Source organism: Typopeltis vanoorti, chromosome 11 (genome assembly GCF_054136105.1).
Source record: "Typopeltis vanoorti isolate ZY-2024b chromosome 11, IOZ_Tvanoo_1.0, whole genome shotgun sequence".
NCBI lineage: Eukaryota > Metazoa > Arthropoda > Arachnida > Uropygi > Thelyphonidae > Typopeltis > Typopeltis vanoorti.
Genome location: NC_143559.1, coordinates 73999601 through 74027368, shown reverse-complemented (window position 1 = coordinate 74027368; position 27768 = coordinate 73999601). Strand labels below are relative to the sequence as shown.

The following is a 27768-nucleotide window of genomic DNA, read 5'->3' as shown; positions in this document are numbered from 1 at the left end:
AATTTAAAGATACTTTGATATCACAATATTCCAAGGTGAGAACGTAAGCCCCAATCTTTGGAAATTACAGAATTGTGCACAAGAAAACAAAGAAAGTGTAACAGACTTTAATTCTATTATTCTGTACACGTGCTAGCTAGTATTAACATAATAATTGGTTCTAAATTTCATTTCTCATGATTTCTTACTGAGTAACCATAATAAACAGTTCCTGTATATCTTATCTCACATTAGTTTTTAAAGTAAAAAACATATGTTAGTCAAAAGAGAGTGCATTATTCTCCTACTAATAAATGATTAGTAAATGTGTATATATATTGATCATGGTATATTGTACACAATTAACAAGTGACTTGCCTCAGAAATAATTGATAGTAACATGATTGAGGTCACTATTAATAATAATAATAATCTTTTTAGTCTTGACTTTGGAGGACTGAGTTTCATTTTCATTATAACAGCAACCTTGCCTTACAGTTTGTTGGTTCATTCTGAATGATGTTAGATATGTTATTTAAATTTTTTTTTTTTTAATATTCCCATGCACCCAACAAGAAATTATGAAATCTATATATCGCTAATGTCATGTTTAGTAAATGGATAAGAATTGAAAAAGAATGTGTTGATGCATTTCTTGAGTAGCTGGAGGTTGAACTTAATAAGTAAACACTATGTGAAGGAAAGAGCCTCCGTATTGCAGTTGGTATAGACAAAACCCTTCGGTTAGAAAAAATTGGGTTTGATTCCCATCCAAGATGTGAGGAACCTTTATCTGGTCTCTTTTGACTAAATCCTCTCCCTCCATATGAAATATTCATCCGGAGGTAGGGGGGAGAGAGTTTTCATCCGGAAACTTGGGTTTTTTGTCCCCCAGAACAGGCAAACCAGCCTGTGAACATACACATGGATCTACAAGTCATAAAATACACATACTTAATCCCTTATTAGGAGAGCTCAACCCATCCTAAGGGATGGGGTGATGAAAGGGGGGGTGCTCTTACAAAATAAATAAATGTGAAGGAGGCCACTCTGTATGATGGAATAAAAGAAGAGGAAATATTCAATAGGTTGAAGTTGAATTATGAATGAATATTGACCAGCAGCTGTTTGTGTTTTAAAGGGTTTGTATGAAATTAGAGAAGTAATGAAGCTGGTTCATTAGAATATCCCTGTGACTGTAACATAGTGGTTGAAGTGATCCTGTAAGAGAGGGGAGTCATCAATTAACTACTCTTTTCTACATAGCAGCGAGAATTTTTATTGAAGTTTTCCGGTGATGCATTCAAATGTGTAAGAACAGAAAATCTTGAGAGAGAGAAAGAGATCTGTACAAGTGAGTAGTTGTGATGTGGCAGGAAAGGCTAAACACATAAGTCAATCCAAGAAGAGAAACATAATTTTACACTGAGATCCTGACTATTTTCAGTAAGAAGAGGTCTTGCTAGCAGGAAGCCTATACTATGCTTTGACGATATTGAACTTAAAAATTTATCCACTGAAAAATAGCTCTTCTTGAGCTGCTGTCCAAGGAAATTGGTGTTTATAACATTGGTTGTGAAAGAACTTATTTCTGGAGACATTTAAAACAAAAAAAAATGCCTTAAAGTATATGTCCCACAAATCTTATATTTAGCTATACTATGTAGACCATGTATTTGGCCACATCATCTGAACACTTTTCTTTCTGATTTGAACAGCCATGGATCCAGTGCACTATGGAAATAGAAAATAACAACAGTTTGCCATTACCAGTTACCAGATACCTTGTTACAGTATGACCATGAGCATCCTTGGCCTTTGAGATATATAGAAAACCCATCCTCACACACAGGTAAATACATCCAAAAGTCAACTTCGCCTCTCTCTCCTTCCTTCCCAACAGTATGGCATTATAAAAACCCAGATTCACAGGGCAAAATTGATTTGTTCTGATAACACTGCACTCACTACTGAACATAACCACATACAAAAACCCTTTTATGATAAATTATATATTTAGTTTAATCCTTTATCCAATTGTAAGCAAACAAAGTTTGCACCTGAAGTATCTTCAGGACTGGGGCAACTCGTGGTAAAGGTGGATAAAGCTCCACATCACTTGCCTTAGTATCCCATAATGCAAAGCACATCTCTTTGCGGATATGTATAATGCTATGCATTATGGGAAGAGTCACTACCCAGACCAGTTTCGACCTTTATTGAAGTCTCTTCAGTGGGAGCCAGATCCAGAGGTGATACCAAGGTTGAAGCAATGCAGAAGTCATATCTACCTATACAAGTTGCCAAAAGGTGTCACACCTTATTATTAAATTACTCTGGATTAGAGAAGGATGTTGGAAGTTTTTTCCACTTGGTTAGACTATAAATTATATATTTAGTTTAATTCTTTATCCAAGTGTAAGCAAACAAAGTTTGCACCTGAAGTATCTTCAGGACTGGGGCAACTCGTGGTAAAGGTTGCATTGTGGGATACTAAGACAAGTGATGTGGAGCTTTATCCACCTTTACCACGAGTTACCCCAGTCCTGAAGATACTTCAGGTGCAAACTTTGTTTGCTTACACTTGGATAAAGGATTAAACTAAATATATAATTTATAGTCTAACCAAGTGGAAGAAAAACTTCCAACAAAACCCTTTTATCCAATGGCCACACCTCCCTTCACCATATATATATATATATATATATGGTCCTAAAAATAACCATACTAACTATGATCATTTGAAACTTAATAAATTTATTTCCTTCTGCACTTTTATTGTCAAACGTGCTACACTATTAAACTTTTCCTGTCCAACTTTACTTTGTGCAATGATTTGAACTAGAATGATTCCCAATATTTTTTAAATTTATTCTGTCTTGAGTAAAATTACATTGAAATTTTAGAAATTAGAAGAAAAAAAAAGGGGAGGGTGATGGAATTGAAAATTCAGTTATATCAGCTTTAACATCTAACACTAAATGGCCTTTCTGTATCCAGTTTAAATTAAAGCTGATACAAAAGAAGTTTCAAGTCTGAATAAATTGATTGAATGCAGAATTTGTTAAAATATAGCCAGCAGCTAAAAAATGATTTCAGTTTTATTAATTAATTAACTTTGTTTCCTGATTTTTTGATACTTTGTTATTTCTTATAAAATAAAACCTAAGTATTTATATTGTATTTTAGAGACCTGTGACAGTCATGCTAATAAATATTTGCATTATATTTAAAAAATACCATTTGCAGGTTCATTTCAGACCCAGACTGATTCTCTGGATACACTATTAGCTTTACTTCAGACTGCTTCTGCTGAAGCAGAGGAGGAGACTGAAGTAAGAAGGAATTTGCATTTTCATTAAAGATTCAAATCAGTAATCAAATTTTTACTAAATATTAAGTAGAAGTATATTGCTAGTAAAATTCCCTAGATATGTTGTTGGCTTAAATAAGTATTGCAGTATGAGTAAAATATATTAATTCCATTACTTTTTCAGTAAACTTGCCCTGTACAAGCTCAATGGATGTACAGAATACTGTAATGGTACTACATAATTAAGTTAATAGTATTACTAATTTCCTATTAACAATTTTCTTCCAAATTAGTGTCACTGGTCAACATTCCAGTACTGTCATATCTTATATTTCTGTCTTCTAGGGCACTTCTGACTATCAGTTTACCTAAATCTTGGTCTTCATCTTTTTTTCCTATCATCTTGGAATCAAACATTTGTTTTGCTAACTGTTCCTCTCCCATTCTGTTTATGACCATACATATCACCTTAGGTTAGCTCTGCTCACACATTCTTGAGTGCTAACAATATCCTGTTTCCTCCTAGATGTTCATTTTTAATTTGATTCTGCCATTGATGTCATCTGTTCACTCTCCTAATTTTTGTTAGAACTCTCATATCTATGGTCTCTGGTCTTTGATCAACTATGTTATTTTTAATCCAACTTTCAGATCCATAAGTTAAATTTGGTTTTGAACACTTTTTTGTATATTGCTAGTTGAGTGTTTTGGCTAATTTGTCTTTTATTCCACATCATTTATTCAATTGACTCCCCTCCATACCAGCTTTGATAATTCTGTTGTCTATTTCCATATTTAATTTACCATCTTCACTAAAAATTGTGCATAAATAACTCAAACTTTTATTTGTTCTATACATTTTCCATTGAAAATAAAGATCTTTTTATTACCGATTTTTATGCTAAATTTGTTACAGCTGCTATTCATTTCAGATAAAGAATCCTGCTAGCTTGTACCTATATACTGGATTTGCTTATGAGCAAATCAGAGAGAGCTACGTTTAATATCTCTGATTCTAATAGTCAGGTTTAACGTTCTTTTCTTTCATAATGTGATTGATATAGATGATTAATAAGAGTGCAGATAAGTGTGCACCTCTGTCTCACACATAATTTTCAAACCATCTTCCTGTACTTACTTCACTTCTAACTGCCGACTTAGAACTCACATGGCTCTGTATGATGTTTTTATCCCAACTAATTCTCCCAGAATTTTGTAAAACTTTTTTCTGGAACCTTGTTGTATGCTGTAGCCAGATCCATGTTATATTCCCATAATTTCTTAACTGCTTGTTGTAAAGTGAAAGTCTAATCTTTACAATCCCCATTTGACATGAACCCAGCTTATTCTTCAAGTTTCTCTTCCACAGTTTTTCATAGCCTCTTATCAAGTATGCTTGCATGAATTGTACCTGGACCACTTAGTAACCAAATTCCTATGTAATTCTCACATTCAGTTTTATTTTGTAGGAACTGTGTTCCTACAGAATCTCTTAACTTTCTGACCAGGACTTTGGTTTTCCATTACTTCTTGTTTCCTGTTTTTTTAAAATTTATATATTAATAACATAAGGAAAGATATGGGAGGAGTATTCAATTGTTTGCTGATGATGTAGAACTGAGGAAGGCAATAACTGATAAAGGTGATGTAGATATCCTGCAGGATGATTTAAATAAATTGGCATTATGGGCAAAGTATAACAATTATTAATTTAATGTTGAAAATGTAAAGTTCACGTACTTTAGGTCGAAAAGGTTATTTACCATGTATCACACTGATGGTCCTGAATTGCAGGACCATCAGTGGCATCAGACATGGCTCTGTATGATTTTTTTATCCCAACTAATTCTCCCAGAATTTTGTAAAACTTTTTTCTGGAACCTTGTTGTATGCTGTAGCCAGATCCATGTTATATTCCCATAATTTCTTAACTGCTTGTTGTAAAGTGAAAGTCTAATCTTTACAATCCCCATTTGACATGAACCCAGCTTATTCTTCAAGTTTCTCTTCCACAGTTTTTCATAGCCTCTTATCAAGTATGCTTGCATGAATTGTACCTGGACCACTTAGTAACCAAATTCCTATGTAATTCTCACATTCAGTTTTATTTTGTAGGAACTGTGTTCCTACAGAATCTCTTAACTTTCTGACCAGGACTTTGGTTTTCCATTACTTCTTGTTTCCTGTTTTTTTAAAATTTATATATTAATAACATAAGGAAAGATATGGGAGGAGTATTCAATTGTTTGCTGATGATGTAGAACTGAGGAAGGCAATAACTGATAAAGGTGATGTAGATATCCTGCAGGATGATTTAAATAAATTGGCATTATGGGCAAAGTATAACAATTATTAATTTAATGTTGAAAATGTAAAGTTCACGTACTTTAGGTCGAAAAGGTTATTTACCATGTATCACACTGATGGTCCTGAATTGCAGGACCATCAGTGGCATCAGACATGGCTCTGTATGATTTTTTTATCCCAACTAATTCTCCCAGAATTTTGTAAAACTTTTTTCTGGAACCTTGTTGTATGCTGTAGCCAGATCCATGTTATATTCCCATAATTTCTTAACTGCTTGTTGTAAAGTGAAAGTCTAATCTTTACAATCCCCATTTGACATGAACCCAGCTTATTCTTCAAGTTTCTCTTCCACAGTTTTTCATAGCCTCTTATCAAGTATGCTTGCATGAATTGTACCTGGACCACTTAGTAACCAAATTCCTATGTAATTCTCACATTCAGTTTTATTTTGTAGGAACTGTGTTCCTACAGAATCTCTTAACTTTCTGACCAGGACTTTGGTTTTCCATTACTTCTTGTTTCCTGTTTTTTTAAAATTTATATATTAATAACATAAGGAAAGATATGGGAGGAGTATTCAATTGTTTGCTGATGATGTAGAACTGAGGAAGGCAATAACTGATAAAGGTGATGTAGATATCCTGCAGGATGATTTAAATAAATTGGCATTATGGGCAAAGTATAACAATTATTAATTTAATGTTGAAAATGTAAAGTTCACGTACTTTAGGTTGAAAAGGTTATTTACCATGTATCACACTGATGGTCCTGAATTGCAGGAGATTGATGAGGCTAACAACCTAGAGGTAATGGTGGATAGGGAGTTAAAGTTCAGAAAACATGTCCAAGCCAGCGAGATAGTTAACCAGAAAAAAGATGCTAGGATCCTGGTGAAGTAAGCTGTAATTTGTTTGGACTCTTTGTTCATGGCAAAAATGTAAGTAAGTAGGCACAGTTTTTGTAATTGTTAAGAAAGTGTATCTTGGAATTGTGAATGTGCTTACAAGAAATTGTTTGTAAACTGGCGGTAACAAATGTCACTAGTTTTGTGGGAAGATTATTTCTTAACTTGATTGTTCAGATAATGAATGTGTACGTAGTTATAATATAGGGAACAGTGCTATTAAGAAATTGTAAGTAGCTAGCCAATTAAGTCACACTCTTTAAGGGAAGGATTTTGTTAACTTGTTTATGCAGTGAGCGAGTATGGAAACTATCTAACAAGTTAACCCAGTAATTGTGTGCATTGTGAGTTTTCTCATATAAATTGCATTCCCTGCTTGGAAAAAGGTTGAGTGAAATAATTATACAATATCTCATGTGTATTGTACCTCTTGTCTAGTTTAAAATAAATGTTTTATAACTACCTGGCCTGTTCTTTAGCTAATGCACTATCTCCAAAAAAAAAAAATAGTAAACCTGTGGGCACATTAAAGTACAAATAGTCACAACTTGCAAGTAGAAAATTTGGGAATAGTTAGTAATTAACTTTCGAACCATATTTATTCAATTAGATTGTGCAGTCGAAAATAAAATAAATTTTCTAATTGATTTGTATGAGAGTGGGGAACTGCATACACTAAACAAACTTATAACACAAAGCTTGTTTAATAGGGGGGGGGGCAGCCCTAATCTTTGGAAACTACAAATTGCATGCAAGGAAACAAAGAAAGTGTATACACAAAAAAAATTACTGAGTGAGATAACTTCTCAGTAATTTTTTTTTTTTTTGTGTGTGTATTGTATCCTGAAAAGGGATCCTGAGTGGAGGAGTGTGTACGACACAATTAAGAGAGGTGATCAAATTCCTGAGAACTGCTTATTCCTCAAAACACTTCACCTAGATGAAGACGGACTTCTCTTGTCTAAGTAGAAAGTCTTAGGAAAATGGGAAGAAAAGGTTCTGGTTCTGAAACTCATGATACCATGGATTATTTATAAGTTCCATGATTCAGGCAGACATAAGGGTGTTTGATTGAACGTGGCATCAAATTAGTGGAAAGTACACCTGGAAAGGAACGAAAAGTGATGTCGCTAAGTATGCGTCTTCTTGTTGTGTGTGTGTCAATCAAAATCTGATGATGAGAGAAAGGGACACAAGTCAAACGCTGTAGTGAGCAAAAGTCGGTTAAGTAAAATAAAGAATAGGAAGTCAGAAAATCCCAGAGAGAGAGGAAATATTGGGAAAAAAAAAGAAAGAAAAAACTCGGGGTCATCTCCAGAGAACGAGGGAAACAAAAAAATAAACCCTTAAGTTTATTTTTTTCAAGGAAAGGGTGGAATATGTAAAAGTCTGTTACACTTCCTTTGTTTCCTTGCATGCAATTTTGTAGTTTCCAAAGATTAGGGCTTACGTTCCTCATCTTGGAATATTGGGATATCAAAGTACAGGTAACTCTCGTATAATGTGGATGTTAGGTTCCAATGCCGCGTTATAAAAATCACGTTATGCGAGACTTAGATCACAGAAAAAGGTAGGGTTATGTTCCGAAATCTTTTTTTTTTAAGTATATAAACAACAATGACATATCCAACAAAAAACTTTATTTAATTCTGGTAATTCGTGTAATTTAAGTAAACATATAACCTATGAAACAAATACGTAGTATAAGCTTATAAAAATACAAATTGTACGTAAACTTCATTACACATAATGCATAAATGTTTTAGGCAAATTAAAATAAAGTATTTAATCGTCATCACTGGGGTGCTTAAGGGTCAAAGCTGTATAACTGAGAGGAGACCTCCACATAGCCTTTAAAGGAATGCGGAGAACCGACCAGGGCTTCTGACCTAATGTCCACTCCTTACCTTCTTGTGGTGCACCCTGTTGGGTATCTACTTTGATACTGAACGAACGAGGATGGGCTGGCAATTTGGGATTTAGCCGACCAAATTGTATTCTTATTGGTTAAACCAAAATAAAAAATGATGGTACAACATGACAAAATTTCATGCCGGCTGGGGCGTCGCCCGGTTAAACAAGGCCCCCGTTGTTTTCGCCAGGGAACCAGGGCGAACAGCGAAAAGTCAGCTACTGGAACAAATCTGAAAACAAACCCCAACTCAACATCACCAGAGTTAAAGATCGGCACTATCAACGTAAGAAGCCTGAATGGCAAAGAAATGGAGCTAGCTGAGGAATTAGATAAGTACCAGATCAACATAATAGGGGTGACTGAAACAAAAAAGACCAAAACTGGTGAGATCTTTCTGAGCAATAAATACAAAATGTTATATTCAGGCAATAACAATCAAGGAAAAGAAGGAGTAGCCATAGTATTCAACACAAAATACGAGGCTAATCTTCTTGAATGGCAGTCAGTCTCAAGTAGAGTAATGTGGGCAAATATGAGAATGGGGAACTGGACAATGAGACTTATTTGTGCCTATGGTCCCACAGAAGGTTCTACTAAGGTAGAAGTGGGAGAATTTTTTGAGGCTTTAGAAAAAGCAACTGACACAATGAAAAAGGAAAAGTTGGTCCTTGTTGGGGATCTAAATAGTAGAGTAGGAAATGATTGTGAGACATACAAAAATATTTTGGGAAAATTTGGAGAAAAGAGCAAAGCTAATAATAATGGCAAATATCTGTTGGATTTCTGCTCAGGACATGGACTGGTTATTACTAACACCATGTTCCAACATAAAAATGTGCACAAATTCACATGGAGAGAAGAGGCTAGGAATAAGAAAAGTCTCATTGACTATGTTATTGTTGATAGTGATGTTTTCTCCCTGGTGCAGGACACCAGAGTGTACAGAGGATTTGAAATTGGAAGTGATCATTATTTAGTCTTGAGCAGGATAAAATTGAATTTCATATTGAAAAGAATAACATGTAAGAAAGTTTTAAAGCGAATAAAAGTTGAGCAGCTCTCAGATTTAAACTGTAGACTAAAATACAGAAATATTATTGAAAATAAAATAAAAGAGTTTGAGAACAGGAATCAAACCTTGGAGATTCAGTGGCAAACTCTGAAGGAAACATTGATTGATTCTGCCAGAGAGGCATGTGGTGAGGTTGTGTGCAAAGATAAAAAAATCAGAACTCCCTGGTGGACACAGGAAGTTAAAGAGGCAGTGAAGGAAAAGAAGAAAGCATATCAAAAGTTCCTGTCAAATAAGTCAGCTTTTACTCTTACAGAATACAGAGACAAAAGTAAGAAAGCTAAACAGTGTGTAAAACTAGCTAAACAAAAGTCATGGGAGGACTTTGGCAAGAATATAGAAAATAAATATCAAGAAGGTGGCAAAATATTCTGGAGGTTGTTGAAGAAGCTTAGGAATGGAGGAAAGAGTGCTGTAAAAGGAATTAGAGATGATAAAGGTGAAATGAAAACAGGAGAAAAAGATATCCTTGAAGTATGGAGTAATTACTTTGAAAAACTGCTAAATGAAACAAGCAGTGATGACAGCACAGTGATAAAAAACACTGACCAGGCATGCAGTCAGGAATACATATCCATACTTGAAGTAGAAAAAGCCATCAAAGGCTTGAAATGTGGAGAGGCAGCAGGAGTAGATGATATTCGACCAGAAATGCTGAAGTATGGTGGTATAAGAGTCTTACAGTGGCTGCACTGCATAGTTCAGAAAGCCTGGCCAGAGGGACGAATTCCCGATGATTGGAGTAGAGCTCTCATAGTACCCATATATAAAAAGGGAAATAAAACTGAATGTGAGAATTACAGAGGTATTTCCTTACTGAGTGTTCCTGGCAAGATCTATGCAAGTATACTTGAGAAACGGTTGAGAAGAATTGTGGAAGAAAAGCTTGGTGAAGAACAAGCTGGATTCAGGCCAAATAGAGGCTGTCAGGATCAGATCTTCACTTTACGACAAATAGTCGAGAAAGCATGGGAATATAACAAAGATCTGTATTTAAGTTTTGTCGATTTGGAAAAGGCATATGACAAGGTGCCAAGAGAGAAGCTATTCAATACGCTGCAGTTATATGGTGTCAATGGGGCATTATATCAAGCAATACTTAGTCTTTATTTGAGTTGTGAGTCAGCAGTTAGAATTGAAGGAAGTACAGGAAGATGGTTTAATGTTAAATCTGGTGTGAGACAAGGATGTACATTATCCCCTCTGTTATTCATTATCTATATGGATCACATTATGAAGGAATGTGGTATTAAACCTGATATCAAAATTGGAGATGTTAATGTCAGCTCTTTGCTTTATGCAGATGATGTTATACTTCTAAATAAATCCGCTACAAGTCTGCAAGATTCTCTGACTAAATTGAATAGCTGTTGTAATAGATATGGTATGAAGGTCAGCAATAAAAAGACAAAGACAATGAAAATAGGCAGAATCATTGAAAATGTCAACTGTGTTGTGAATGGAGAACCTGTGGAACAAGTAAAACATTTCAGCTACTTAGGCACAATTTTTACTGAAGATGGTAAACTAAATATAGAAATAGACAACAGAATCAGCAAAGCTAGTATCGTGGGAAGTCAACTGAATAAATTCATATGGAATAAGAAAGAAATTAGTCGGAACACTAAATTAGCTGTATACAAGACTGTGTTCAAACCAATTTTAACTTATGGATCTGAGAGCTGGGTCAGAAGTAAAACACTTGACCAAAGACTAGAAACCGCAGATATGAGAGTCCTGAGAAAGATTAGAGGCGTGAACAGATGGCATCAATGGCAATATCATATTAAAAATGAGGATATTAGGAAAGAACTTGACATTGTCAGCATCCAGGAATGCGTTAGCAGAGCTAATCTCAGATGGTATGGTCACTTAAATAGAATGGGAGAGGAAAGATTAGCAAAACAAGTGTTCTCTGCCAGGTTGGCAGGAAAACGACCCAGAGGAAGACCAAGATATAGGTGGATTGATACGGTACAAAGTGCCTTAGACGATAGAAATATAAGATCTGATAATGTTGGAGTCTTGACAAGTAACAGACTGATTTGGAGGAAAATTGAAGATAGGAAATTAGTAATGATGTAATTTTTTCATGTAGTACTGTCATATCCTGTACACCCCTTGAGGGTACATGGCAGGAATTTGATGATGATGATCGTCATCACTGTCTTCAAAAATAACACTTCGTAGATGTTCTTTATTTACGAGTGGCCAGACATCGTGATCACTTGAAATCTCTTGGACATCACTTGTATAATTCTCGTTGCATATTTCGGCTGATTTAGTTATCAAGAAGTCAGTAATGAGATCATGCTTACCGCTATGCTGCAATTTTTTTTTTTTTTTAAGTTCATAATATGGAGCTACATAATATCCAACTGCCTCGTGAATTTTCCGTAGTGTGCCATTGAGGGATCATTATCCGTAAAATAACTTCCTAACTTTCTTGACAAGTCCAATCTTTCTGTAAATTTCTTTAACGGATTCATCGCGGCATTTTAGAATCTTTGGCAGAACTTTCTCCGTCATTTGGTTCAAGGTCATCTATTAATTGTACCAGTTCCTCCTAATTTAAATCTATTTCCCCCATCAATTAATGCACTAATTTCGTTTTCAAACATATCGCGAAAGCCCTCTAAGTGGCCATTACTATAAAAATAACTTTTTTACATAAAAAAGCATTACATATTGTATGTAACTCACCAGAAAATAAAATGCTCAGCTCGAGATTAACACGCTTATGATTTTTAATGCGCTTTCCTGGCAGAAAATGAAGACAATTTTCAGGATATTTCCCAAATATAAATGCACTTCTTATAACTACATGTGCGATATCGGCAGATGCAAATTTAACGAAGATAAAATTTGATTTTTAAGTCGCATGGTGAAAAATATATGAAAAGATAAAGGGTTACTACAATTTGTAGACTGTGTTATATCGGAACCGAGTTGAACAAGGGTTACTACAATTTGTAGAGCGTGTTATATCGAAACTGCATTGTATAAATACCGCGTTATATGATGATTACCTTTATCCTTAAACTTTGAATATTCTAAAGTGTCCCTAAGTATGGGAGAAGAATTTTAAAAATCTTTGCTTTTCCGACCATCTCCCTAATCCTTCTTAACTCGTCTACAAAAATAAATAAGAATTAATGTCATCGTTATCATCTCCAGAGAACGGTGGAATAACAAGGTAAGGATTTACAGTCCTAAAGAACTTGTTATCCATCATTATGTCAGTGTTAGTAAGGTCACAATCAGTGTCTGTGTCAGTACTCATTTCTTTTAAAAATTGCAAATTACCTGTTTTTTTGGCTAACTATCTCTATCCACTATACTTTATTAATTATATGGATTATCCTGCCAACTGCGCCATTGTAAAATCACGTTAATTAAATGCCGGCTGCGGCATTGTAAAATTTAATTTAATTATTATTTTATTCATCTTGTCTTAACTTATTTACTTTCAACTTCAACTTCACTAAGTTCAACTTCACTAAGTTAAGACTATCATCTGCTTTAGCATAAACTTCTCAAAGTTAATCCTATTGTGACCAATTTCTGCTTCCCCCCCCCCTTGATATTAAACAAGCTTTGTGTTATAAGTTTATTTAATGTATGCAGTTCCCCACTCTCGTACAAATCAATTAGAAAATTTATTTTATTTTTGACTGTTGCAATCTAATTGAATAAATATGGTTTTGAAAGTTAGGGTGAGGAAAAACAGGAATTAATCACTAACTATTCCCAAATTTTCTACTTGCAAGTTGTGACTATTCGTACTTTAATGTGCCCACAGGTTTGCTATTTTATTTTATTTTATTTATTTTTTTTTTTTTTGGAGATAGTGCATTAGCTAAAGAACAGGCCAGGTAGTTACAAAACATTTATTTTAAACTAGATAAGAGGTACAATACACATGAGATATTGTGAAATTTTTTCACTCAACCTTTTTCCAAGCAGGGAATGCAATTTATATGACAAAAACTCACAATGTACACAATTTTGATTCACACAATGTGTGTGTCAATCAAAATCTGATGATGAGAGAAAGGGACATAAGTTAAACACTGTATTGAACAAAAGTCAGTTAAGTAAAATAAAGAATAGGAAGTCAGAAAATCCCAGAGAGGGGAAATATTGGAAAAAAAAGAAAAAAAACTCAGGGGTCATCTCCAGAGAACGAGAGAAACAAAAAAATAAACCCTTAACTCGTTAAACATAAACCATGCGCATACTCGCTCACTGCATAAACAAGTTAACAAAATCCTTCCCTTAAAGACTGTGACTTAATAATTGGCTAGCTACTTACAGTTTCTTAATAGCACTGTTCCCTGTGTTATAACTAGAGTACACATTCTTTATCTGAACAGTCAAGTTAAGAAATAATTTTCCCACAAAACTAGTGACTTAGTTACCGCCTGTTTACAAACAATTTCTTGTAAGCACATTCACAATTCCGAGATATACTTTCTTAATAATTATAAAAGCTGTGCGTACTTACATTTTTACCATGAACAAAGAGCCCAAACAAATTACAGCCTACTTCTACAGGATAGGATTAGCATCTTCTTTCTGGTTAACTCTCTTGCTGCTTGGACATCGCAGGTGATCTCTTGTAGAACTTTCCTCCATCAGAAATTTCAATAGGGTATCTGCAGTAGTTACCGCAAGGCTTGCACGTATCTACTCTCACTACATCGGAAACTTATGGACTGGACGACACGGGTTACCGACTATCTGAAGACTAAGACATGAGAGCTATCGACAAGAGAAATGGCCTGCTGCAATCTAGAGAGGAAGATCCAACAGCGCTCGACGAGAAGAAAGCCCATGACTGGAAAAGAGCCTCTGCGACAAGAAAGATAAAAAGCCATCAGTGACAAGAAGGAAAAAGCTAAGAGCCACAATCTCTTTTTATACAATATTTCGCTCTTTGTTCTCTATTATGTCTTTTTGGGATTAGCCTTTAGTGTAATGAGTCATTGCTGCCCATTCCGTCAACATCGCTTGACTTTGTGACCTTTGGTTGATATTTCATTATCGCTAATCTGGCATAATCTGCCAGCCTGGCTGGCTGAGTGGTTAGCGTGTCCACTCTCCAGTCAAGAGGCTGCGGGTTCGAATCCCACCATGGGCATGGAGGTTTGTGATTGTCTGTGGAAAAAATAGTGGTGGCGGTAGATGGCGTTGGTGTAGTTGCGGTCAATTGGTGGATTGTGAGTGGTGGAAGCAGAGTTGTAGAGTAGATGTCCTCCCTCGATGAGTCTTTGGACTCCCTGAAGGTGACAAATAATAATAAAATAATAATAATAATCCCTACTTACAGCTTTACATACAGGTGAACATGCATTTTTACAGCATAATAACAAGATTCTATTTAGTACATTATATTTTCAAAATTTCTAATTATTAAAAAAACTGGAAAATGGATTGCGAAAATTTAGCAAAGTTAAATTTTCCCCCCAGAGATTTTACATCACCTCTGTGTCTGGCTCCCACTGATGAGACCTCAATAAAGGTCAAAACCAGTTGGTAGTGACCCTTCCCATAATGCATAGTATTATGGGAAGGGTCACTATCCTTTATCCCATAATGCATAGCATTATGGGATACTAAGGCAAGTGGTGTGAAGTCATAACACCTTTACCACAAGTTGCCCCAGTCCTGAAAATACTTCAGGTGCAAACTTTGTTTGCTTACACTTGATAAAGGAGTAAACTAAGTATATAATTTCTTGGTATCTTTAATTTATAGACTTCACCACTGTATGAATCGGTTGCTGTTTTCAGAGTTTGTTAATGGATCTGCAAAGTTTTTTTTTCAAACTCTTTCATTATTTTCTTAAATAATATTTTTATAAATGTGTCTATAGTTCCCCTATAAAAGCTGTCCAACTTTAATTTTTTTAAAAACTTTTAAACATATTTTTCTTTGTGGTATGATATTCATTTTTGTCATGCTTCAAACTAAGTGGTGATCTCTTTCCAATTTCAAGTCACTTGTATACTTTTATATCATGTACCAGTATGAAGATATCATTATCAATGAGACTCCTTTTTTCTTGTGTCCTCTCTCTCTCTCCATATAAATTTGTGCACAAATTTACCATGTTTCAACATAACATCTAAAGATGTTATGTTGAAACATGGTATTGTTAATGATTGCTAGTCTGTGTCTTAAACAAAAATTCATCAAACACTTACCATTATTATTACTTTTGTCATTTTCCCAAAATGTTTTTATATGCTTGGAATTTATTTCCTATCGTGTTGTTTAGATCTTCAATTAGGACCAGCTTTTTTATTTGCTTTCTCGAATGACTCACAAAATTCCTCCGCTTCTTCCTTAACAGAACCTTCTGTTGGACCATAGGCACAAATAAGTTTCATTGTTCATTTGTCAATTTTGAAATTGACCCACTTAACTTTTCTTGGAATGGCCTGTCAATCAAGAGGTTTATCTTGAATTCCTATCGTTACTCCTCCCTTTCCTTGATCACCAGGGAATATGACTGAATATGACATTTTGCATTTATTATTTCTCTATTTATTATGGAAGAACAGTATACAGTAAAATACAGTGAAGTGAAGAAGGCAATTAGAAAAGACAAATCAAAATGGATAAGAGAACAGTGTGGTGAATACAGAAAAGAGAAGTTTTCAAGTGATCAGAAACATCAGCAAGAATTTTTATGGTTCACTGCCCAAAGCACTTGAACCATAAAAGATGAAAAGGGTGAAATCTTGATGAACACAGAATAAATAGAAGAGAGATAGATGGACAAAATGGTGCAAAAGAGATTAACTGACGAATAGAGGGAAATATCACCAACAAGCATTGAAGAAGAAACAAATTTATTGAGGGATGAGGTTGTAAAAGCAGTAAAACATATGAAGAACCATAAAAGCCTCAGGAATGATGAAATCACCAAGAAGTTTGCTGAAACATGTGGTGAGGTGATCATAGATAAACCACATCATTTGTGTAACATTTCATGGGAACAAGGGAAACAAGAATGGACCAGATCAATTTTAATACCATTCATAAAAAATAAAAAAAAGCAAAGTGGACTGCAGAAACTACAGAACAGTTACTCTAATGAGTCATTTGGAATATTAACTTTCTGTTAATATCATCATAAATTTTTGATGATATTGACAAAAAGAATAAAAAAACTAATGGAAGAAAATCTGGAAGATGAGCAAACAGGATTTAAAAGAAAGGGAAGTACTGTGCACTGAATGTTAATGTTGAGATTAATTGTAGAGAATGCTCTGCATGAAAATAAAAATGTTTATACCTGTTTTGATGATTTTCTGAAAGCATTCAACAATATAGATCAGAAAGTAGCATGGGCTGTACTCGAAACTTATGGAGTGTACAGGAACCTGATATGTCTATTACAGAACGTCAACAAGATGCAGATGCCTCTATGAGAACTTGTGGAGAAATAGGAAGATGGTTCTGGACAACAAGAGGCATAAGCCAAGGAGACTCAATATCCTGAGCAGCTTTATCTTGCTGGAAAGAACAGTGAATGTCGTAAAGGATAATATAAGGGGAATTTCAGTTCAATTCAGTTTACAAAAATAAATAATTTATGATTTGCAGATGACATAGTTGTTATTGAAGAAGATAAAGAAAAACTAGAAGGGATATTGCTGAAGTTAGGTGAAGAAAGAAAGAACTTTAGGTTACTAATGAACAATGAAAATTCTTGGTTTAATCCTTTATCCAAGTGTAAGCAAACAAAGTTTGTGTCTGAAGTAACTTCAGGACTGGGCAATGAATATTTTTTGCTATCTATAGAGTGGCTAGATGGTGTGAGTTAAACATCAGTCATCATGTGGGCTGCAGCAAGATAAGTAAATTTTATATATATTAATGTGTGCTTTGCTTACGCTTGGAATCGCCGAATTTTATATAGTTTCTATATTCGGCTAAGAAACAATATGGGATGTAATATCCCTTAACTTAAATAAGTAGATTAAGTATTATTGTGAGATATTTGAGTGTGGAATGCAGTTTTTGGATAAATTTCTTAGGCAATATTATCTTAAATTCGTTGTTTTTGTTAGCACACTGATACAAGATGGCTGTGAAAGGCAATCATTATGTAGGTCTGCAAAAAAGACAAATAAAGTAAACAGCATGGATTTCTCAAAAATGGCATGGTGCCATGAATTTAGTATGTATGCATGCATACATGAGAAGATGTGGATATTTATGTAAAGAGGCTGAATAAGAGAAAAGAACAAGTGTGGGTATGTAGGAAATGATATTCTGATGGACCATGAGTGTTGCATAAATATGAGTTTAAATATGACTAGGGAACATGGAATCATAACTGACACAACAGTTGAAAATTGTGCGAATGTTCAGAGAGCATGTGGAAGTGATAGCGAGGGGAAAAATGTCAATTGACAATAAAGCGAGCAATTATGATGTTGAAAAACAGAGTGAAATTAATATGGGCAATAATAACGTTAAAAAACAGAGTGAAATTAAGGTAAGATGGAGAGCTGGATTGATGGCAAACAAGTGTGTGTGTGAGTGTGAGTGAGTGGCAATAAAATAGTGAGAGTGAATGATAGCAAAAAAAAAAGGAGGATGCAAGATTTGAAAGCTAAGTGGGTTAAGATGAGGCAGATACACACCAAAATGAAGAGAATGGTAGATACGTATGGAAGAGTGAAGAAGAAGACAAAAACAAATGATGTCAGTGTGAAAAAGGTAATGAAAGACCTGTGAGTGGCATTGTATAGTGATTCAATTACCACAGGTGGTAAACAAGAAGATGCATGAGGTTTGTTTTCCAGGAGGTTAAATGAATAGAGTAATTGAGGCATTAGATATGAATAGAATGAAATACTTCATTGAGTGTTGCTATAGACCTGGTAATGTGGAGGGTAGCGACTAGGAAATGTATGAGAAAAGAGTGATCATTATGGGTGATTTTAATTATGGCAATATAGATTGGAATGACAAGATAGTAATTGGAAATAAAGAAAATTAGTTTCTTCAGTTTTGAGGGACAACTACCTCTGGCAGTATGTAACAGAGGGCATGCAAGGATTGTGGGTCTTGCATTTGATCATCTTATCAGAGGATGTCATTATAAATGAGGTGTCAAATCCCCCCCCCCCAATTAGTGTGAGTAACAATGAAGTGATTACTTGAGTGATTGCCAGCCACATGACGATTTCTGTGAGGAAAGGATATATGTGGAACTCAATGCTGGTAATTATGAGAAACTCAGGAGGCAGCTCGTAGCTATAGCATGGAATAAGGAGTTGGGTGCTATAAAGAACTGTTTAGTAGAAGCAATATCTAAATATATTCCAAGGGTCAGAAGGTTAAATAAGGTAGGTGTGAAATGGATGAATGAAGAGATTAAATATTGCAGTACAAAGAAAGAAAGGTATTATGGAGGCAACATAATATTAGTGGTAATACTCAGTTCCGTGAGGAGTACAAAGAACAGGCAAGAAGGGTGACTCAGAAGGTAAGGGTAGCAAAAGTTCAGTGTGAGCAGCACTTAACTAATAAAGCAAAAAAAAAAAAAAAAACCTTAAAATATGTAGCAGCAAAAAAAAAAAAAAAATTTAAATTTAAATTTAAAAAAATGGTAGGATGACATTGATTGGAGAAAATGGTATAAGGACAACTGCTGTGGAGGATATAGATAAGATATTTAATGAGCAGTTCATAACGATATTTTATCCTTGTGAATGTGACATCATGGAGAGTTTGAGAGCAGTAGATGATGATGATGAGGAGGAGAGACTAACTGTTAGTGAGGAAGAGGTTTATGGGAAATTAAGCAGACTTGATATATCACTGCATATTTTGAGGGAATGCAAAATTGTACTGCTTCATAAAGGAGGTGACAAAATTCATGCATAAAATTATATGCCAATCTGTGTGTTTGGTGTTGGGAAAGCCAGATGAAAAATCAGCATCCAGGATTGGGTTGACAACAATGGTATTATCTTTCATAGACAACACAGAATTGCTAAAGGGAGATCATGTTTTAGTAATCTACTTACTTATTACAATAAGGTGAGAGTAGCATTGACATGGAAGATGGATACACAGTAGTATATTTAGACTTAAAGGTTTTTGATAGATTTCTGCATGATAAATTGATAGTCAAACTAGAATGGAAAGGTTTGGATATTAAACTAGTGCATTCGATTGGAGATGGTAGGCTGGCTTTCTGATGAATATCAACGAGTTGTGTATAAGGAAGTGATATTGCAGAAGAGGAAAGTCACTAGTGGTGTGTCTCAGGGCCATGTTTTAAGGCCATTGCTATTTAATCTGCATGTTAATGATATTGGAGAAGTTTTGAATAGGGATATATACAGTTGTTTGCAGATGATGCAAAGTGGGATGAACTATGAGAAGTAGAGCAGATGTTGTGGCCTCTACAAGAAGACTCAAATAGACTGAGTGAATGGGCAGGGAACTGGGGATGCCATTTAATGTTGCAAAATGTAAGGCTTTAAAATTTAGAAAACACAAGATGGGATGTATAATTTACTCTTGGTGGTGATATATTGTTGGAGTTAGAATTGCCTGCCATTTTTTATCACATGCTGATACTATTATGCTTTTTTATGGCTATAACTCTATAACTAAGCAAAGGGAGAGATGAATTTCCATGTGATAACTTGGAGAGCTCCCATATGAGTATGCAAAATGTTTTATTTTTTTTTGTGTGTGTGTGTGTGTGTGTGTGTACATGAGAGAGAGAGAGAGAGAGAGAATTTGTTTCTTTTAACCACCCAAATGGCCACATAGATATATATATATATATATATATATATATATATATATATATATATATATATGTGTGTGTGTGTGTGTGTGTGTGTGTGTGTGTGCTTCGTATCCGTATTATTTCGATAATATCCAAAGATTATATTGATTTCATTGGACACTTCGCATCCATGTAATTAGGGACATGTATACACATCAAAGCTGGTACACTGGTAAGATTCTTTATGCACTTGTATACTAATGTGGCTGTTAAGTAATTGGAAATACCATTTGTTTGCTTAAAAGTATGGCATTCAGCAGGGTCCACTCTAGCCTGCAAGTTACTTAAAAAAAATAAATTATTATTGCTAGAGACCTCCAGGAAATCAGGGACTTATCACTTATTGAAATCTGTGCACTAATTGAAGGATCATCTCTGTTAACAACAGAATTATCAGAAATTCTTAGAATAATTTCTTCTTGTAGTTAGTGCACAGATTCATTCACAGTATTTCTTATCATATTGTATGATAAGGAGGAAATCGAGACCTCATCTAGTACCACTAGATGTTACTAAAATATGTTAGTTATGAGACTGAAAAATTAGTTTTCTCATTTTTCAGTCTCAAACAAAAGTATAATATTCCAAAAAAAAGTTATATGTTAATGACATCTAAAAATTTCTTTCTAAAGATACTACTTCATATTCCTATATGGTGTAGAATATGTAAGTGCTATTTTATAGTACAGTATGCTAAAATTAAGCAAGCAAGTTCAAAGGATGATATGTTAAGCACAAAACTTAAACAAATAGGTAAGGCAAAAATAGTATCAGATGTGAATTATACTTGTTTGACCTTTGGACCAAAATGGGATGCAAACCCATATTTTCTGGATTTGAATATTTGTAGACTGCATTTGTTTTCTCTCTTGTGAAAAAAGATATGTTTTGAATATACTGCATGTTGGGGTTGGGGCTGGAAATGCTACATCTTGATAGTGTCAGATATAAAAAATATCTCAAGTTTCTAAGAATAGTCATTTTCAGACCTTTATACATTATATAATAATATTTAGAAATGAAAATTATCAAAATATCTGTTAAAATGTTTGGCTACATATTTATTTGACTATATATAATATTATATAGATGTTAATTTGTTTCAGTGAAGTTTTGCATTAAGTCATATTCATTTTTCAGTTATTTGCAGAAAATCTTATTAATGGAAAAATTTCAGTAGAAACATTTTTGGATGAATTTCTTCAAAAGAGACAGCTTGCCCATGCCAGGCGAATTAAGGCAGAGAAAATGGCAGATTTGTTGAGGCAGATGTCACAAGCTAATCGTCGTCCTATACCTGAAAGACCACCACTGCCTATCAGGCCTTCTTATCAGAAGCCTCCAGCTCCTCCTGTTCCTAGTACACAAAATATGCCTTGCCCTCAAATGTCTGTTCTACAGCCAGTAACTTCCAATCCTATAGCTCCTAGCAGACCAGCACCTCAGCCACCATTTCAGCCTACATATCCACCACCACTTCAGCCAACTTATCCTGTTTATCCTCCATACCCAGTTAATACACCTGTGTTACAAATTCCTCAGTACAGATAATTTAAATTTTTGATTTAATTAATTTAAAAGTTTGTGATGATATTAAAATGGAATAAAACATATCTGATATATAATATTATCATTATATAATTACTTTAAGAAAGTTTGTGTTATAATGGTCTAAACAACATATTATGTGTACAGTGACTCTGATAATTACATTTTTTTTCCTCAAAGCTTGTGTGATACAGACATATCATGAGGTTAATATATCAAAAACAAAATTGTTGGATAAAAATCAACTTGGCACCTTCAGAATCTTCTTATTTTTAATTGTCATGGCTTTTTTTTGTAAGCAGCAAATATGAAAAACACCTTGATTCCTAAAATATAGATGTAAATATAAGTATAAACATACATTTAATAATTGAGTCTTTTATCTGAAACACGTAACGATGATATAATTTTTCAGTATGAAATTTTGTGAAAAAATCAAAGAATTTAAATGAATTTAAGAGCTTCAACAAAAAAATACCTTCATTAATACAGTTATCACAAATCTGAACATTTTCAGATAACTGTCACACTTATCATCGAGTACTTGAAATATATAGAAAGGCTGAGATGTTAGCCGTTATTCATGTAAACTGTTTATAGTATTGATGCACATACAAAAACCAACTAAATATGAAAATTTATTAATCCCTACTTCACTGAATCAAAGTACTCTCAGAACATAAGAACAATTTTCACAGAACAGAAGGCACAATAAGTACTTATGAAACAATTAACTCAGTTTAGTGTCTCGTGTTCTGTGATAATTTTTTAAAAAAAGTTAGCATAAAATTCTTGAATATGAATATCATTAAGTACTGTGGGAATATAAATAACTAATGAAAGCAACATATACTGGAGGAGCAACTGCTACAGAGATGATTTCATTTGATGATAATTTTGTTTATAACTAGATTTACATTTGAGACATAAAAATTTATTGAATGTTGCTATCTTCATTTATTGTAAATTTTATCACATGGATTATGTGTGGAAAAATGTATTCATTTAAAACTTTTAATAATGGCATTTTTTATATAACTGTTTTTTTCTTTCCAGTGTGATTAATTACTTCTCTTGTTTCACACATTATAATTTTCACTTGTTTGCTATAGTTAGGGCCAGTGTATATGTTGTTGGTATCTCAGGGGAAAAAAAGACTAAGTCTAGGATGAGGCATCACCTTTATTTACCTGTCATTTCAAATAAGCAGTTGAATGATTAAAAAATAAAAAAAAAAAGATAATTTTATTGATTTTTTTCTCTCTTTATTAATCCTGACATCCCTCCTCAGTAGTTGACATCTTAACCATTTTAATCAAGTCTTAAAATAGTTAAAACTTTACAGAAAATAACTGGGTTATTGTATTGGTCATAGTAGTACAATGTATAAATTAACCAACTAGTTTCACTACCAAAGACATGTGGAAAAATGTATTCATTTTTCCACATGTCTTTGGTAGTGAAATGCTTTGTCAGGGTAAACACAAAATATAAATGTGAGGTTAGCAATTGTGAACTGAAATATTAACCTGCAAAGCTATATGAGAAACATTACAGTATGAATCATGGAAACACATGGAGAATGTTGAAGGTGGCACAAGCCATCTGCTATCAGTATTGTTTGCAGAAAAGTTGAAATCTGGCATCCAAAGGGATCTAATTAAAGATTTCCAAATGGCACACTTATTGAGGGTGCTATGAAAAAAAAAAAAATCATATTTGATTCTTTTATGTGGTGAGAGGTGAAATTGCATTCGAAGCATGGGGCATAGAAGCCCTTATTCCAATTGATGCATCGTGTATGTGGAAAAAAATGAAAAGCTAGACCACAGCTGTCTTCTCTGCTCTGAGCAACATCTTGAAGATTTTTTTTTCCTAGTCTCAATATTTCTAAAAGTCTGACCTGTATATGAAAGATATATGCCCACATAAGCAAGGAATTCTATAAATCCCTGGAGAAGGGATTTATAAAATCCTTTCTATAAAGGGTCATTGTTTTTAGGAGAGAGAGATATATGAGAAGACTGTATAATGAGAATAGGCTTATAAGCTACTCTGTAGTGCATATTAGGATTTTGTTGCGGAGTGGAGATAAAAGTAATTTTTGGCAAGTTTCTTATGATAACACACCACAGAAACAAATCTTGTTTCTGTGGTGTGAAAATTAAAGGGAAGGTGAAAGCATTGATTGTTTTGGCTGGAACCAATGACCTGAGAGGTGAGAAGTATTATATGAGGGTTATAGAAGGATTATAGAAGTATTTTTTATATAACTGTTTTTTTCTTTCCAGTGTGATTAATTACTTCTCTTGTTTCACACATTATAATTTTCACTTGTTTGCTATAGTTAGGGCCAGTGTATATGTTGTTGGTATCTCAGGGGAAAAAAAGACTAAGTCTAGGATGAGGCATCACCTTTATTTACCTGTCATTTCAAATAAGCAGTTGAATGATTAAAAAATAAAAAAAAAAGATAATTTTATTGATTTTTTTCTCTCTTTATTAATCCTGACATCCCTCCTCAGTAGTTGACATCTTAACCATTTTAATCAAGTCTTAAAATAGTTAAAACTTTACAGAAAATAACTGGGTTATTGTATTGGTCATAGTAGTACAATGTATAAATTAACCAACTAGTTTCACTACCAAAGACATGTGGAAAAATGTATTCATTTTTCCACATGTCTTTGGTAGTGAAATGCTTTGTCAGGGTAAACACAAAATATAAATGTGAGGTTAGCAATTGTGAACTGAAATATTAACCTGCAAAGCTATATGAGAAACATTACAGTATGAATCATGGAAACACATGGAGAATGTTGAAGGTGGCACAAGCCATCTGCTATCAGTATTGTTTGCAGAAAAGTTGAAATCTGGCATCCAAAGGGATCTAATTAAAGATTTCCAAATGGCACACTTATTGAGGGTGCTATGAAAAAAAAAAAAAATCATATTTGATTCTTTTATGTGGTGAGAGGTGAAATTGCATTCGAAGCATGGGGCATAGAAGCCCTTATTCCAATTGATGCATCGTGTATGTGGAAAAAAATGAAAAGCTAGACCACAGCTGTCTTCTCTGCTCTGAGCAACATCTTGAAGATTTTTTTTTCCTAGTCTCAATATTTCTAAAAGTCTGACCTGTATATGAAAGATATATGCCCACATAAGCAAGGAATTCTATAAATCCCTGGAGAAGGGATTTATAAAATCCTTTCTATAAAGGGTCATTGTTTTTAGGAGAGAGAGATATATGAGAAGACTGTATAATGAGAATAGGCTTATAAGCTACTCTGTAGTGCATATTAGGATTTTGTTGCGGAGTGGAGATAAAAGTAATTTTTGGCAAGTTTCTTATGATAACACACCACAGAAACAAATCTTGTTTCTGTGGTGTGAAAATTAAAGGGAAGGTGAAAGCATTGATTGTTTTGGCTGGAACCAATGACCTGAGAGGTGAGAAGTATTATATGAGGGAGAATGTGAAGGGGGTTATTGGAAGAAGTGAAAAAGAATAGCAAGAAGGTGAAGTTTATAATTCTGTTACCACACTATGACAGAGGTGAACTGAGAAGGAGGGCAATGATAGCTAATGAATAAATATGCAAGTTGTGCAGAAGGAAGAGTATAGAGTTTGTGGACCTTGAGTTTGATGGATGGAAAGACTTATGCAATGCTGGTGGACTGCATTGCTAGTAGCCAAGGTAGCTCACAAGATTTACTTGGTCATTGACCAACAGACTAACAAGCAGCAATATGAGAGTTATCATTCCTCTTTATAAAGCCTTGATATGATCGTATCTGGATTACTGTGCTCAGGTCTGGTCACCTGGGTTTCTTGGGGATGAGGAAGTGGTTGAGAGGATTCAGAGGTGAATGGGCTATGGAATGCTTCCTGTGAGAATAGATTGAGGGTTTTTTAGGTTGAAAAAGTTAGTTGATGGGTCAAAAGAGGGGGTGATGTGATAGAAACATGTAAGTTATGTAAAGGATTTCATAGGATTAATGCAAAGAAAATATTTCAGAACTTGTATGTTCCTGGAAGTTGAGTAAGAGTGGTTAGCAAGGATGTGAGGACTAGATTTTTTGCTTGAAGAGTGGCGAATGAATGGAATGGGTTGCCTGAGTCGGTTGCAAGTGCTTTGTCTGTTGATGGCTTCAAGGAATGGTACAATAGATATTGTATTGATGGTTTGGTTCTCCCCATGATGAATCGTAGTACTCCATGGGGGGTGCCCGTGCAATAATAGTAATATCCATTGAGAGTTAATTGGTGGAGTAGAGATTGTAGTTCATTCATAATTTATCTTTCTATAATTTTTAAGATGGAAGCATAATGTTTACAAAATGTCAGTAAAGAGGGCTGTGTGTTTTATAAATAAAAAGATTACAATAAGGCCATGGCCATTCTTTACACTAGGGGAATATCTGAGAAAGTAGACAAAATACTGTAAAAATATAATATTGAAGCTATATTCAAATCATCAACGAACTTACTCAGGTCTCAAGGTTTACTCAGCTCCTCTAAAGATCCCTTCCTTGTGGATTGGTTTACCCCTGGGTGTTGGTTTTTGGTATACCAAATAGAATAACAGAAGAATAGGATGGCAGAACTCCAAACACCCTCACAGACACACACACACAAAAAAAAAAAAAAAAAAGTATTAACCAGTAGTTATCAATCAGCAATAAAAAGAACGGATTGTAGAAAATGAAACCCTAGTAACATTTTGATATTAGTTCCACTTATATGATATTGTTTTTATTATTTAATGTTAATGTTATTAATTAATATATTAATGTTCTTTTGTGTAGTTGATGATTTTTAACTTGATTTTGAAGAATATGACAATTATTTTTTTTTTATTTTCGGACATTTTTATGGGCTAGTGCTCAAAATATTGTTAATGCATTAACTTACCCCACCAACGAGTTGCAGAATCTGGTTTATTCAGAATTAGTCGTTAATGAAGTCAGTTGACAGAATTAACAAAGGCTAGTGATTGGCAGAAGCCTGTTCGTGGAGACAAGGAACCGGCAGTTTTGCCACGGCAACCGCGGGTCTCTCAACCAGTTACCCTCCCCCCCATGTATAAGATACCCCCAATTTTTGGTCTAAAAGTTTTTTTAGAAAAAAGTATCGTCTTATACATAGAAAAATATGGTACTTACCATTATTATATTGGTTGAGGTGTCACAAATAATAATAATATATTTTCCCTTTTCTCCAAATTTTTCCAAAACATTTATATATTATATGTCTGGTATTAATTTCTGCTTTGCAGTTCAGATCTCAGTAAGGACCAACTTTTCCTTTTTCATTATTACAAAATGAAATTTTGTAATAATATATAAATATAAATAAATAAATAATAAAGATTTCTCTACTACTTCTTCCTTAGTAGAGTCTTCTGTGGACCACAGGTACAGATAAGACTCATTGTCCAATTCCCCATTTTGATTTGCCCACATCACTATACTTGAAACTGCCTATCATTCAAGTAAGACAAACCCTACTTTTTTGGGTTGATAATATTTGTGTTACATCTTCTTTCATTCACTGATCATTATTAGTTTAGATGTTATTTAGAGGAATTGCACCTGCATTTGTCTTCTTCGTTTCATAAAACCCATTATGCTGACGTGTACTCTCTAATTCTTTTGTTACTTCTATTTCTTTTTCTGTTGATGTTCCATTAATTGTGTTCCCTTAAACAACTCAGTATTGATGGGGGGTTGTAATGGATATAAAATTCAGTTCCTGTAAATACAGCAACTGAATGTAGTATTAAAAGTAATAGAAGAAAAGATATGTTAAGTGTAACTGATGCTATAACACGTGAATGCCATAAAGCAACCATGCAAAGTAAGGGAGTTTTTATGTGGATGGTGCTCAGCGTGC

General features: G+C 34.2%; 1 protein-coding gene across 1 annotated transcript in view; it reads left to right on the top strand.

Moving 5' to 3' along the window:
- LOC150101744 (vacuolar protein sorting-associated protein 37C-like) overlaps positions 1–21948 on the top strand; it is a 70924-nt gene extending 48976 nt beyond the window's left edge. Inside the window, exons 4-5 of the mRNA XM_090400889.1 lie at positions 3229–3314; positions 21462–21948. Of these exons, the coding sequence (XP_090257015.1) occupies positions 3229–3314; positions 21462–21872 (497 nt within the window). The 3' untranslated portion in view covers positions 21873–21948. The remainder of the gene's footprint in view (positions 1–3228; positions 3315–21461) is intronic.
- The last annotated feature ends 5820 nt before the right edge of the window (positions 21949–27768 follow it).